Genomic DNA, 13,567 nt, shown 5'->3' on the forward strand with positions numbered 1-13,567 from the left:
AAAAAAAAGCTTGTATGGCTTAAAACAAGCTCCACGATAGTGGTACAAAAAGTTTGATTTTTTTATGGTGAGCCGTAACTATAAAAGAATGACAATAGATTCTTATGTGTATGTCAAAAACTTTTCTGATGGTAAGTTCATTATTCTCTTATTATATGTTAATGATATGTTGATTGTGGGACAAGATGCTGGTATGATTCATAAGTTGAAAGAATAATTGTCTAACTCTTTTGACATGAAGGATTTAGGTCCAGTAAAGCAGATTCTCGATATAAACATTATCCGAGATAGGAGAGCTGGAAAGCTATGGTTATTACAAAAAAATATATTAAACGAGTGCTTAGTAGATTCAACATGTAATATACTAAATCAGTTAGCAGTCCACTTGACAATCATTTTCATCTAACTAAGAAATCTTATCCGATGACTAAGCAAGAGCAATTAGCTATGTCTAGTATTCATTATTCTTCTACATTCGATTCTTTGATGTATCTTATAGTTTGTACATGGCCTGACATTGCTCATGTAGTTGGTGTAATGAGCAAATTTCTTTCTAATCCGGGAAAGATTCTCTAAGAAACAATGAAATTAATTTTTAGATATTTTAGAGGCATTTAAAAAATGTGCTTGAGTTATGGAGTTTCACAACCAATTCTATAAGGTTTTACTAATGCTGATATGATAGATGATCTTGATGATAGAAAATCTATTTTAGGGTATTTGTTCACTTTTGTAAGATAAACTGTGTCTTGACAGTCTAAATTGTAAAAATGTGTTGCTTTATCAACTACAACAGCTAAGTATATTGCAACAACCGAAGCAGGTAAAGAAATGCTTTAGATGAAATGTTTTTTTCTTGAATTAGGGTTGAATCAAAAAAAGTATGTGGTGTTTTGTGATAGCCAAAGTGCTTTAGATTTGAGTAAGAATGTCATGTACCATTCTAGAATGAAGCACATTGATGTTAGATATCATTGATTATGTTTAATAATTAAGGAATAGCAGATGCTATTGAAGAAAGTTCATATTGATAAGAATGTAGTAGATATATTGACTAAGACACTTTTCATGAAAAAAACTTGAGCACTATAGTAACTTGGTTGAAATAGGTTCTTTGATCAAGGTAAATTCTAAATAAAACTGTTATAATGATAGATCTCTTCCTAATAGGGCTGGAGAAAAAGATTATTAGGAAAGTGGGATCCAACCCCATTGGTTATTTGACTATTCAAAGGCTATAGGGCTTGTGTTTTTAGGTTTCCTTAAGAGAGTCCTACATAATAAAAGGTGAGGGTAAAAAAAGGGAAAAACAGAGGAAGCCCCAAAAAAAGAAAAAGCAAAGCTAGAAAATAAAGAGAAAAAGAGAAATGAGAGTTTATTGAACAGAAGTCAATCCGTGGTCCGATTGAGCTGAAATTATGTCAGTAAGTTTATGATTCAAAATTTTATATTTTGAACGGTAAAAATCGAGTTTGAAGCTATTTAGGAACAAATTCAATGTATATTTGTTGAATCACCTATTTGATGAAATTTCTTCAATTATCTTTCTAGTTGTTGATTAATTCTAATTTTAATTAGAGAAGAACTTTGTATATCTATTATTTGATGTGAAGATTTTTTTTTTGGTCATAAATTTTTTTCTCTACATTAGAATGTTTTTTACGTAAATCTTAGTATAATTTATTTTTTATGTATTTTTTATTATCAATTATTATTTATTATTGTGAATTTATTACGATATATTATTTTTACATTATGTTTATTGTTTGAAGCCTAATATACTATTACCCTAATTAAGTCTTAAGTAAACAAGAGTTACGTAAAGTAAAAAAAAAAAAAAAAAATGCTTGCCTAACACGTTACTTATATAAATATATATATATATATATTTATATATAATGTAATTTTATTCATTCAAAAACGGTACAAAGAATTTTGATTATGCAATCATATATAGCTTTTTAAAAAAAAGAAAGAAAATGAAGATGAGATAAGTCAATTAAATGTCAGACTCACCCAAATTTCAATTACTACCAAAAGATCGATTAAAAAAATGATTAACTAGGGATTGAATTTCGTGAAACCAGCAGCGAACAACTTCCTTAATGAATTGCAACATCGTTGTAATGCTACCAGTCTACTTTTTAAATACTCTTTTATTTCTATCGATCCGGATTTCATAAATAAAAGCATTTCAAGCAAGTTTAACACATTAGTGATCGAACTTTAGTGGTTACAATTGGAGTCTTAGTTTAGTATTAATTTTTAATCTTATCTCAATATTAAATAATAATAATAATAATAATAATAATAATAATAATAATAAAATGTTGGTTTCAAAATCTCATTCCTAAATCCAAATAAAAAAGCTAGTAAGTACTTTCATATTCAATCGCAATTTTTTTGAGTAAAATAATTTTATTATTTTCATATATTTAAATTTTTACTATTTTATGCTTTTGAACATTTCAATTTAACACAGCACATTTTTACTGCAATTTAACACAACAAATTTAAAATTCTTAAATTATATATTTTTTCTCCAAATTTTTAAACAGAATACGTAAAACATTATCTAATAATAGCGTACAAAGAAAAAATTGTTTATATATACATTCCAACCACCGTTGGTCCTATTTCTCGAAGAAGCTATACAAAATTTTTTACGAACCTGAAGCTTATATAAATTTTTTCTCAAAAACAAAAAACATTTTTTTCAAATTAAACAAGGCCTCCAATTTTTTTTCAGGCCTATTTATATGATACCCGATTATACGGCATCTAAGAAAAAAATTTGTATGTTTCTGGCCAGTTTATATGATACCCAATCATATGACACCCAAGTTAAAAATCTAGAGCACGAAAAGGAAGTTTTCCACTCATCGACTCAAAGCCTTTGTCGAAGTCCATTCAGCGAAATAAAGGAATACTCGTGACAAAACAGGTCAATCTGGTATTTCACAATAAAGTGATTGATAAACCATCCTTTTAGCAAGAGTGTTTAAGCAAGATACAGAGACGAATTACACATTTTGACCATAATTTAATACTACACAAATTTTAAAATGAGAAAGGTTACTAATAACAAGATGTCTAGCTAATATCTTAGAAATAAAAGATGATCATAATAGCAAAGATCATTACTCCCAAGTAGTTAAATATAAACCAAAAAAGCCGCACTTGAAAACTAAACACAATGGCCACACAAGAAAAAACAGGACTAAATCTCAGTAAATTTCAAGCACCAAATCTCGAAATCTAGTGTTATAAATCCACCCTCAAAATAGAGCACAAGTTAGTATCTTCTCCGGGGACTCCTGGAGCGATGTGTCCGTCCAGATCTGCAAAATTTGGAAGGTAAAGGGTATTGTCAGATCAAAGTACTGCACTTATTTTGCACCTATACAAGGAGAGAACAAATAAGCCTGACAAGTTCCATCCGGCTAAAAGTTTCAATTTTCAAACAATAGAACTGTGGCATTACAACAAAATTTGCAATAACTTCTCATTTGGTCGCTTGAGTTGGTTCACTTCGAGTAATATAAAGTGGAATGTGAACATGTAGGGGAAAGAGAAACACCATCAAGCATACTTTTTGCATAAGGTTGCTATCTCTGTTAGTTATCTTTCCAATCAAGTTAGTTTTTAAAGGGAAAGGAGATACTTATGCTAACTTTCAAGATTTGGGCAAGGTTAGCATTTAGGTTTAGTTAAGTTGGGTTTTGCTCGGGTCATTTCAAGTTTCAGGTCATTTTAGACTTTAGTCATTCAAATTTGGATTGTTTCATTTCAAGTATTACAATGTTTTAAATTTAAATTAGATCAGTCAGGTTGAATGAATAGTCAGCTTTTCACCACTTATAATTGATATATCTAATAAATCAATAACAATTCAAAAGCGTATTAATAGAGACAAACCTCATATTTTTTCTTTTGAAGGCTCCAGTACTGGGTCCATTGCTAAAGGCCCAATCAACATTGACAGTCTGTGTAAGAAGTTCTGCTCCATCCATTGTGGATATAGCATTCTTTGCCTCTTCAAACTTTTCATATTCAATCAGTGCATATCCCTAAGTAGTAACACTCACATTAATTTTGCTTGAACAAAAATATACAATACTAAGAAAATAAGTAAAAGACGGTGAATGTATGTCAAAGAATTGTCCTTTGTTTTCTTATCTTCAATCAACAACAACAACAACAAACTAAGCCTTATATCCCATAACTATAGGATCAGCTGTATGAAAGGCCAAAAAAGGAATAATCTTATCTTCAATCAATGCTTGAATTAAAAGATATTGAAATGTGTCAAACTAGCATTAAGTAACAACATAAAATGGTTAGAAACAGTAAACTGATTGATATCCTACACTATAACTGAATCCACATTCTCTAATACATATAAGAAACACAAAAGAAAAATGCTAAACATGCAGACATAGGCAGCCAAAACATTTCCAATACAGACATATATATGCACCTGCGAGCACACACAGGCATACATATAAATATACAATGTGAAGAGTTCAACCACCAAAAAGAAAACTTAACAGTACACCATTTGCACAAAACAATAGTCATAAAGATCTACGCCAATTACTAAGTTGCCTACCTTCACATATCCAGTGCGACGATCAAGATTTAAATGCAAATTCTTGATCTCACCAAATTCACCAAACGCATTGTGCAAATCATCCTCTTGTGCTTCCTCATGTATACCAGTGACCAAAACAATCCATCCTTCAATAGCTGCACATTCAGTAATGAGAAATAATAGAAAATATTACTATTGACAAAAATAGTTTACAAACATAAAGGTAAATCTTATTTCATTCTTGCACAAACTTGCTTTTATCTACTGTACTCTAGAAGTTGACTTAAATTGACATCACGTAGGAAAATAAAGGGTGTCCACACAAAGGTTGCAAACCTATAAAATAGCTGGAAAGACAGAAAAGGTTTTAATAATATAATTTAAAATTAATGCACTCAATTGGGCTTATTGTCCTTGGCAGAAGGGAATTTCTTATATCCCCTACATGATGTCCCAACCAAATTCAGAAAACAGGAACAAGGACAGATCCCTGTCCCATACTTACAAGAATGGAACAAAGTGAATCTCAACAATCAGCCAAGAATTTATATCCACTTAAATCAATAGAATTTCATTTGGGATTAAGAGAAAACTTGTAAAAGATTTTGAATATTTTTTATTGAATTTTGTGTCCTATGCATCACACAAGTTTAAAACTAGCTTCTATAAGAGCAGAAAAGGCAACTACTGTCAGGAATTTTCTCTAATTTCTAGTACAATTTCCTCTAGTACTCTGGAATACAATTTAGCGAACTTCTCATTTCTTAACTTCAAAACTGAATTACCTATTTTAAGTCCTACCCTAGAGGAGCGAGCATTCATAGTTCCTCAATAAATGGCCTAACTTTCTGCCTCAGAACTTATTACAAATGGACTATGTCTAAACACCATGCCTCAAAATGCTTCTTCCATCCCACATTAGAAATATTAACCAGCCCTAACTCACAAATAAATGGAGAAAAGTACAGACATTAAACCTAAATGATATTACATCTTACAATTTATGGGATGCATATAGACTGTAAACCAGAAAATTCATGAAGCATCTTCCATTAGAGTAGTCATTGTCTCATAAATGACCTGAACATATTATAACTCCTCACTCAAAATCTCTAATGAGAAAAGTGATAAACATTTCTTATTCATCAAGGGTTTCTACAATATACGATATTGCTAGAAAAATGACGAAGTTAAGGAAGCTGCTTTTAGGAATCCGACATTTAAAAGGTTAGAAAGTTCCAACAACCAGCAAAACAACTCATTTTGAAATCTAATCCTGGAATAACCTGTTAAGGCTTCAACCAACTGACCTTAACTTCGGATTCATTTTTTGAACGATTTAGTTATGAATAAGTTTTACTTGCAGCGGTTAGCAAATAAAGAACTGAAGAAATATTAACACCACATACTAGAAGTAAAGATATTACATATTACCCCCCAAAAAATTTCAGAAACCTACCAAAATTCCCAACTAATTTAAACCAAATTAATCCTAAATCATTGTGCACATTTCATATAGCAAAAATTAGGTCAACTTAGTAATTATCTTGTCTTATAGGCCGCAAAATATAAAAATAAAATAAAAACCCTAGATAAAACAAAAGGAAACAACATTAATAATCGGCGAGAGAAAATATTAGGGTTAGTGTAGGGACAAACATCTCTGCGGACCGGGGCCGCCGTTAGTGCCGAGAGACTCGAAGTCGCGGGAGGCGAGACGGGAGTGGCGGTCGGCGCCGTCCTCGTGGAAGCCACGGCCCTTGGTCTTCTTAGGGCGGGAAAAAGAGGTAGGAGCGCCGCCAGTGATGGCGGACCCGAGCTTAGGCATTGGGGCTTGAGGGGAGGCGTCGCCGGTGGCGTCCTCGTCCATGAGGTCGTCGTACTCCGGCTCGAAATCTACGGCATCCACGTCAGCACTCGCCATCAAGTAATCACAACGTGCCTTTGTTCACTTTATTTACTTTTAGAACATGTAAATTTCCTTCGACTCCGATCAAAATTCGTGAGTGCGTTGTCGGAAGGTGTAAGCTGATTGAGGTTTTTGTAAGGGATAGAAAAATGAGAAGGTTACTGACTTTTTTCTAGATATGGTATTGCGTCACAGCGGTGTTTTTTTTATCCTATTTTATAAAGTAAGATTTTTATTTTGATTTGATATTAAAATATTATTTTTTATATTTAATTTGTATATGTAAAAAATTGTAATTTATTTTATTTGATTTAAAATAATTTTTTAATTTTTAATTTATTATAATATTTGTACAATAATATTTTTTAATATAAATTATATTTTAATTATATATAAATATAATATTTTTATTAAATTAAAATGTTACATAATAATTTTATTAATATTTATATACAAATATAAAATTAAATAAATAATAAATAATATTTATATATATATATATATATTAAATCAAATCAAAATTATTCATCTAAAATTCAATTTCAATTTTTTTAAAAAAAAATTCGACTACTTCCGAAACTTAATTTTTAAGAAAAAAAGAACTCAAGAGATGGATTGAGACCTTGGGATATATTTCCCAACTCTACTTTTTATTGGAATTTTTTTTTTTATTATTTACAGTAATGATTTTATTATTTAATTTTAATCTAAGCCCGAGGGGCAAGGGAGGTTTAGGTTCGGACCAACCTTTTGAGAGACGAGCCCTGGCCACCTTTGGATTTAGACTTTATATATATTTTTTATTGAAAGTGATTATTTATATTCAAAAAAAACTTTCAACACATCCTAAAAATTTTATTTTTAAAAAATTAATTAAATATTTATTAATTAATTTTTTTTATTTTTATACCCCTTCTCAGTAAAGTGCTAAAATGAATTTTCGAAAGTTTTCTCAATATACTAAAATTAATTTTTAAAAACTTCTTAATTTTATCAAAAATTTATTTTCAAAAAATATTGTAATTATTCAAAAATAAATTTTCAAAAATAATTTTTTACTTTAATTTTTTTGTTGCGATCTCTTGATTAATATTTAGTATGAGAATATCAAATGTCTTTTACTATGATTTTCAAATAAGTTTGTAACAATTTCTTTGATATATATGATATTTAATTTTGATAATAAAAATTTTTAATCTTTTGATTAGGCATTATCCATTAAATAATATTTGCAATAATTATCCAATTCTAATAAACGTACATTTGATAGAAAATCGATAATCATGAAAAACGTTTGTACAAGTGGCTACTACACTATGTGCACTAAGACAATCACTTTCCATCATATGTAGTGCAGTAGTTAATTTACACAAGCATCTCTTCACACTTAATAATTTCTTTCAAATACACATGTCAAAATTATAAAAATGTTGCAAACTCTAATTGAATAGAGATTGTTTGATGATCAAAAGATTAGTGATCCTTATTGATGGATTTATCAGTTTACTGATGATATATGAGGTCAATTCTTATATACCATAAAGTTATTTGAATTTTATTGGTGGTCGAAGATTATTGTGTATTAAAATTTTATTTTTGAAAGTTTTTGAAAGATTTAAAAAATAAATGTCTAAAAACCATTAAAAAAAATACTTTCCAAAATTCTTAAAAGTTTTCTAGATATTTGAAAACTTTTAACATATTTTGAAAATGAATTTTTAATTTATTGAAAAAATTTTTGAATATACATTTTCTAAAACCTTTAATAATTTTCAAATTTTCATTTTTAGAATATTCGAATTGCTACAAATTCTACTCTTAAATTTAAAATCTTAAATTTTTTAAAATTAAATACAAAATCAAACAAAAAAATAGGAAAAAAAAACAAATGATTTACTTACAATTCTAAATTATCTAACATCCAAAAAAGAAAAAGATTTACTTACAATTCTAAATTGTCTAACATCAAATGAGTGATTGAAGCTTGATTTGAAATTTGATCCCTAAAGGGGTCTAAGGTTTTCAACGAAGAAGAGAAAGCGTGTGAGGATATTGGTACTTGAATTTTTTAGTAAATTAATGTTTTAATTTGAAGCGTGAAGAAAAAAAATAATGTGTGTTAATAGTATTAAGGTGTAGAGAGAGGAAGCAAGGTACAAATTGCACCACTTTTTTCTATTTTATCTATCTTAATTTAATTCATTAATTTTTTTATATATTAATATTTAAATATGATTCTAAACTTTTGTACTGATTATTTACGAATGATCGCAAAGACAATAATGATCTAAACTTGATCACAACCACACCCCCCCCCATTGCCACGTGGCTCCTGGTGATTGGCTATAGATGCCTTGTTGGAGTTCATTGCTCTATTCCTTCAGTGCTGAGCATCACAAGTCACATTGGAATTGGAAAACAGAAATTGAGAAAAATTACTAATATTAAGAAAAACAAAAAAACCTATGCTTAAACGTCACATTCAACAAATTTGAGATTTAAATTTTGATATTTTGCAATATTTATTGTGAATTTCATTATTTAGTTTCTGTATAAACCAATGCAAGAAACGAGTCTCTAAGTTACCAGATTTCAAGCATGATTAGCCTAATAGAAGTTGCTGCTAATATATAACAATCAACTTAATCATAGAAACCTCTAATGTGGAAACCAAAGGATAACTAAAAACCAGAGTTTATTTTTGGTCAGCCCCTAGTAAGGCTAGAAGAAAGGTCTTGTAGTCGCCGGAACAGTCTCTAGCAACTGCATCTTCAAGAAAAACATTGTTTCTCTTCAGGTACAGCTCCTGAATCTCCTTCAAGTCCTTCTCTGCGCGAGTAATGATCACACGACTGAGAGCATCTTCATCTGTGCCTGGCGTATTAATGGCACTTCGCAACACCTGCATGACGAAAACAATAGATTCTGATTGAGTTTTTGTTTGATTTTTGAAGCCATAAAAGAACTGTATGCTGACCTTTGCAAAATACTTTTTAGGGTCTCTAATGCAACGGATCACAGTACGCAATGCAGGAAAATAATCATCACTTGGACCGCCCGACAAACCCTTCAAAACATGGCAAAAACACCAGTTCAATGCATAAAAAGAATACATAGAAATTTTGGGTTATAAGAACAGTTTAAGGATGTCGAATTATATACATTTTCAGATTAAGCTTGCTTTTGTACCTTTGTGATGGAACGACCATGGATGTCTTTGTAGATGTTGAATGTTGCATTTAGCTGTGCTTTGCTCCTAGTACTCAAGATTCTGATCACTTCCTCATTGTTAAAAGTTTTTCCATGGATTTCTTCATGGAGAATACTAGCTTCAGAATGAGCCATTGTCTCATCAAACTCATCACCATCATACCTATAAGCACTTGTTACTGCAACCAGAAGCTGCAATGACAACCCACAAAATCAAAATTAATCAATAAAGGATATACAATTAGCTCAACATAAAGGAAACACTGTCTTGAAAACATACTTTTCGAATATCACCAGTGGTGGAAGAAGCAAGGTCTTCTTCAAGGGAACGCTTGTAGCGAAATTTATAAGCACGTTTCACTGCCAGGAGATCCTCAGCGGATCTGATACATGCTATTTCAACAATTACTCTATAATCAGGAACAGTTTTTTGCAATGCTTCATTGGCTAAGAGGGCATCTCGTTCAGCAGGATCCAGAGTCCATAGACTTACAGCTTTCTATATTGCACGAAAAATTACAAAAAAAAAAAAAAAGTTGTTTTATTAGCTTTTTCAATGAGAAAATAGATAGGCAAAGGATAATTTTCTGTAATGAAACATAAACCTCAAAGTCTCCAGACAGCTCGCATTTGAGCTGCTGGAGGAGATCTTCATTATAAATCTCTTCAAAAGCTAGTCTAACAAGCTTTCTTTGAAATAGATTTCGATGTCCTAGAATCGAAATAATGGCTTTCTCATCCGTTCCCCATCCTGAAAAAGTTTATCCCAGATAAAAGAGAGATCAAATTCAGCCAGACAAGTAATTATGTCTTGAAAAGTTTAATAGATTTCAAACCTTGACAAGCCTTCTTGATATTTTCCGCATCTTCAACAGGAGAAAATTGCTTTGGTGAAACAATTGTCGCCATTTTTGCTTCGATCTGCCTGCTGCAATTTCACTGATTCATTCATTTTATACTAACCAATCAAGGTTATGTTACTGTTTCGGAAACAAATATGGAGATATGAAGTATTCTGAGCTAATGGGGTTTCATAAATTTATTATTTACTTGTTTCGTTACTAATATTAATGGACAGTTTCTTGTCCTTTATTTATTGGAATTGTCCAAATGAGGTGCATTTGCCAAGTATACTTGTAACAGCTATTCCTGGAAAAGGATTTTACTAGCTTGAGATTTCAATCTAAGTACTTTGTTTGAGACAATAAATATTGGACCAATTGTTAAATTTATCAAAGATTCAGAAATTTTAATTCAATAAATTTGTGGTTTAATCATAACTGTCAACTACTGGACCGTTACTGAATTGAACTGAACACAGGAAAAGTAGCAGAATGAAAAACAAAGTATCTAGGCTCTAGACAAAATGTTACCTTCACCTCATGTAATATTATCGGATGATTGTCTTCCAGAACTGATGTATGAGTTGGTATAGAGCTTAATAATTCTTTCTGGAGTCCAAATTATGATTTTTGATTACGAGAATGGAAATTAGACTGCTTGAGTTGGGTTATAATTAGATTTTACAATTTGCATATCAATATCTATCTATTTTATATTTAATATATATAAAACACCACTATAAAATATTATATTATAATTCATAACAACACATCAAATAAAAATATATTTTTTTTCAAACTCTTACAATTTTTATTAAAATTTTAAATCATAACACTTTGATAATTTTTTTTAATATCATTTTTGTATTTTATTATTATATCATATTTAAAATTTTCAAGTTTAATTATAATCAATAACGTGCTTCAAATTTTGGTCAGGTTTGATTTTCTAAATCATTTTGAATTTAAGTTGTTATTTTAGGAAGTCGTTTCAGATAGATTATGTAAATTCAAACGAATTAAGCAACTTTTTTTAACTAATGTTTTTTGTCTTATTAAAATCTAATTTTTATATGAGATTTTCAAACTTCTTCAATAATAGAAAACTAACACGTCTAAACAAGAAGTCTATGTAAAAAATATTACAGCTCAGCCCAAACAGCTATTATACAGTTTGAATGAGTTTCATTTTCCCTTCCATACAGCAGAAATGTAGATGAAGACCAAGCCATATTGGTCTCAATCCCCCAACATGCTCAAGAAATAAGAGCCACAAAATTGTTTTTCAGAAGCAAAAAAAAGCATGTTCAATATAAAATTCGAAAGCAACAACAACCTGCACATCTACGCCAGGAGGAAGAAACATGTCTGTTAGAGAATACATTCACACAATTCCTCACCTTTCTGTTTCGAATTCTCACTTCCAATCTTGTAGAACTCCAACATTTCTTCTTCCACTGGATGAGTCTTGCCCACTATGACAAGGCAATGCAGAGGGTTGCCAAAATCAACCATCCAGAGTTGTCTCATTGTGCCTGCAACTATCATCTGATCCTCACTTCCCAGCCGAGCGAACCCAACACAATCGGTGTCTTCATCATGCGCTACAAGGCAATGCATAAATAAAATATGCTTAGCAGAATTGTTCCTTCATACTCTTCTTTGCATTTCTCTCGAAACCAGTAGAGGAAAACAAAACTAGCATCTTTTCAAGCATATTGCAGCATTTCTGAGAAAACTAGCTCCAGAACATAAAATCTCAGGACAGATTATATTATTCATATTTGAAGCTGATACATAAAATTGATAGATCCAAACAAAAAGGCCACCTAGAAAGAGAAACAAAAGAAAAAAAAATGAAGAGGGTAGGAGATATCTTCCCTATGAGAAAAAAATTATATTTAGATGGCACCAATCTGCATACTAGAAATGGTACCCTATACTATGCAATGGTTATCAAAAAATTATTCCCTAGCCTCCATAAATTTCAGTCTCCTACAGCAATGAGATAATCAATGACCATAGTTATAAAAAATATTTAAATGATTTGCAGGTTGCAAACCATGTTGTGACATTATAAAGGAGTTAACAAGAATAGGCATGATAATGTTTTACTTTTACTAGAAACTCATTTTTTTGTAGAATAGGTCTGATAATGTTTTACTTTTACATCTTAATTAGGGTTACATACATGAAGTCCAGAATACTTGTAGACTCAAAAAGTGGAAAAAGCACACACAACAAAGAAATATCTGAAAGCTTCAAGATAGTGAAAGCTATTGAACCTCACCAGATTCACCATAATTTTGCTCAACCTCCAAGAGCTGCTCAATGGCGGTGTTTATTGTCATGTACCTAGGTGTTTCATACAGCTTTCTTCCCCTGAAAATATTCAAGGGGAAACTAGGAAAAACAATCAGTCAAAGCAATGGCAGACAGTTGAACTTTATGTAGCAAAAAACAGTACAAACTACAACTTCTGATACAGACCTGCACAAAGATTCCAAAGTTGGTTCCTTTACATGAATATCTACATGAAAAAGGCAGTGAATCTCTTTAAGACTACCAAATCAGGTAGATCATACAACAATAACCCATAAATTCACACCACAAGCTATAATGATTTTAAAAGGCCAATTATTGAGTTACTAGTGGATAAATGGAGAAATACTAGGATCCATATTGAAATGAGAAAAAAAATGTGCATCCTCATGCTTCGCTCTGGAAAATGTTTGAGCCTATTATCAGCTAGCTACACTTAGCTGCTATTTTAACAGTTAGCACTCCTAAATACTCATATTAAGATAGACAATATCATTTTTCCTCACTGTGTGGTCATCTAAGGTTATGAAGATCTTTGCAGTAAAACAGAAGCAAACTTAGCTCCCATAACTAGTGCATGTTCAAGTAACAAATACTAACAAAAGATGAGAAAATGCAAATAAAAATCTCCAGTTAATTTATGTACAAGACAACCTCACCTAAAAGACAAAGTGTGTGCTATCCAAGATT

General features: G+C 30.7%; 3 protein-coding genes across 5 annotated transcripts; all 3 read right to left on the reverse strand.

Annotated features, from left to right (window-relative positions):
- Nucleotides 1-2,933: 2,933 nt before the first annotated feature.
- On the reverse strand, nucleotides 2,934-6,696 carry LOC111301170 (RNA-binding protein Y14-like). Its single transcript, XM_022896642.2, has 4 exons — nucleotides 6,254-6,696; nucleotides 4,613-4,749; nucleotides 3,919-4,070; nucleotides 2,934-3,341 (listed from the first exon to the last, which is right to left on the reverse strand). Exons 1-4 carry the CDS (start codon nucleotides 6,516-6,518, stop codon nucleotides 3,296-3,298), a joined length of 600 nt encoding a protein of 199 aa, XP_022752377.2. The 5' UTR covers nucleotides 6,519-6,696; the 3' UTR covers nucleotides 2,934-3,295.
- A 2,328-nt stretch (nucleotides 6,697-9,024) lies between these two features.
- ANNAT8 (annexin 8) lies at nucleotides 9,025-12,094 on the reverse strand. Of its 3 annotated transcripts, none has more exons than XM_022896644.2 (7): nucleotides 11,956-12,094; nucleotides 10,550-10,638; nucleotides 10,319-10,464; nucleotides 9,994-10,212; nucleotides 9,693-9,905; nucleotides 9,481-9,570; nucleotides 9,025-9,405 (listed from the first exon to the last, which is right to left on the reverse strand). In XM_022896644.2, exons 2-7 carry the CDS (start codon nucleotides 10,620-10,622, stop codon nucleotides 9,199-9,201), a joined length of 948 nt encoding a protein of 315 aa, XP_022752379.1. In that variant the 5' UTR covers nucleotides 10,623-10,638; nucleotides 11,956-12,094; the 3' UTR covers nucleotides 9,025-9,198. The 3 variants fall into 3 exon arrangements, with proteins under 3 accessions (XP_022752379.1, XP_089600784.1, XP_022752378.1); XM_089744658.1 differs by having other exon boundaries at nucleotides 10,550-10,652; XM_022896643.2 differs by having other exon boundaries at nucleotides 10,550-10,641; nucleotides 11,956-12,091.
- Nucleotides 11,672-13,079, reverse strand: LOC111301173 (putative diphthine methyl ester synthase). Its single transcript, XM_089744659.1, has 3 exons — nucleotides 13,046-13,079; nucleotides 12,846-12,937; nucleotides 11,672-12,159 (listed from the first exon to the last, which is right to left on the reverse strand). The coding sequence occupies exons 2-3, from the start codon at nucleotides 12,904-12,906 to the stop codon at nucleotides 11,927-11,929; spliced, it is 294 nt and encodes a 97-aa protein (XP_089600785.1). The 5' UTR covers nucleotides 12,907-12,937; nucleotides 13,046-13,079; the 3' UTR covers nucleotides 11,672-11,926.
- Between the last annotated feature and the right edge of the window lie 488 nt (nucleotides 13,080-13,567).

Source organism: Durio zibethinus, chromosome 15 (genome assembly GCF_047325235.1).
Source record: "Durio zibethinus cultivar Kanyao isolate XHJ-2024 chromosome 15, ASM4732523v1, whole genome shotgun sequence".
NCBI classification, from domain to species: domain Eukaryota; kingdom Viridiplantae; phylum Streptophyta; class Magnoliopsida; order Malvales; family Malvaceae; genus Durio; species Durio zibethinus.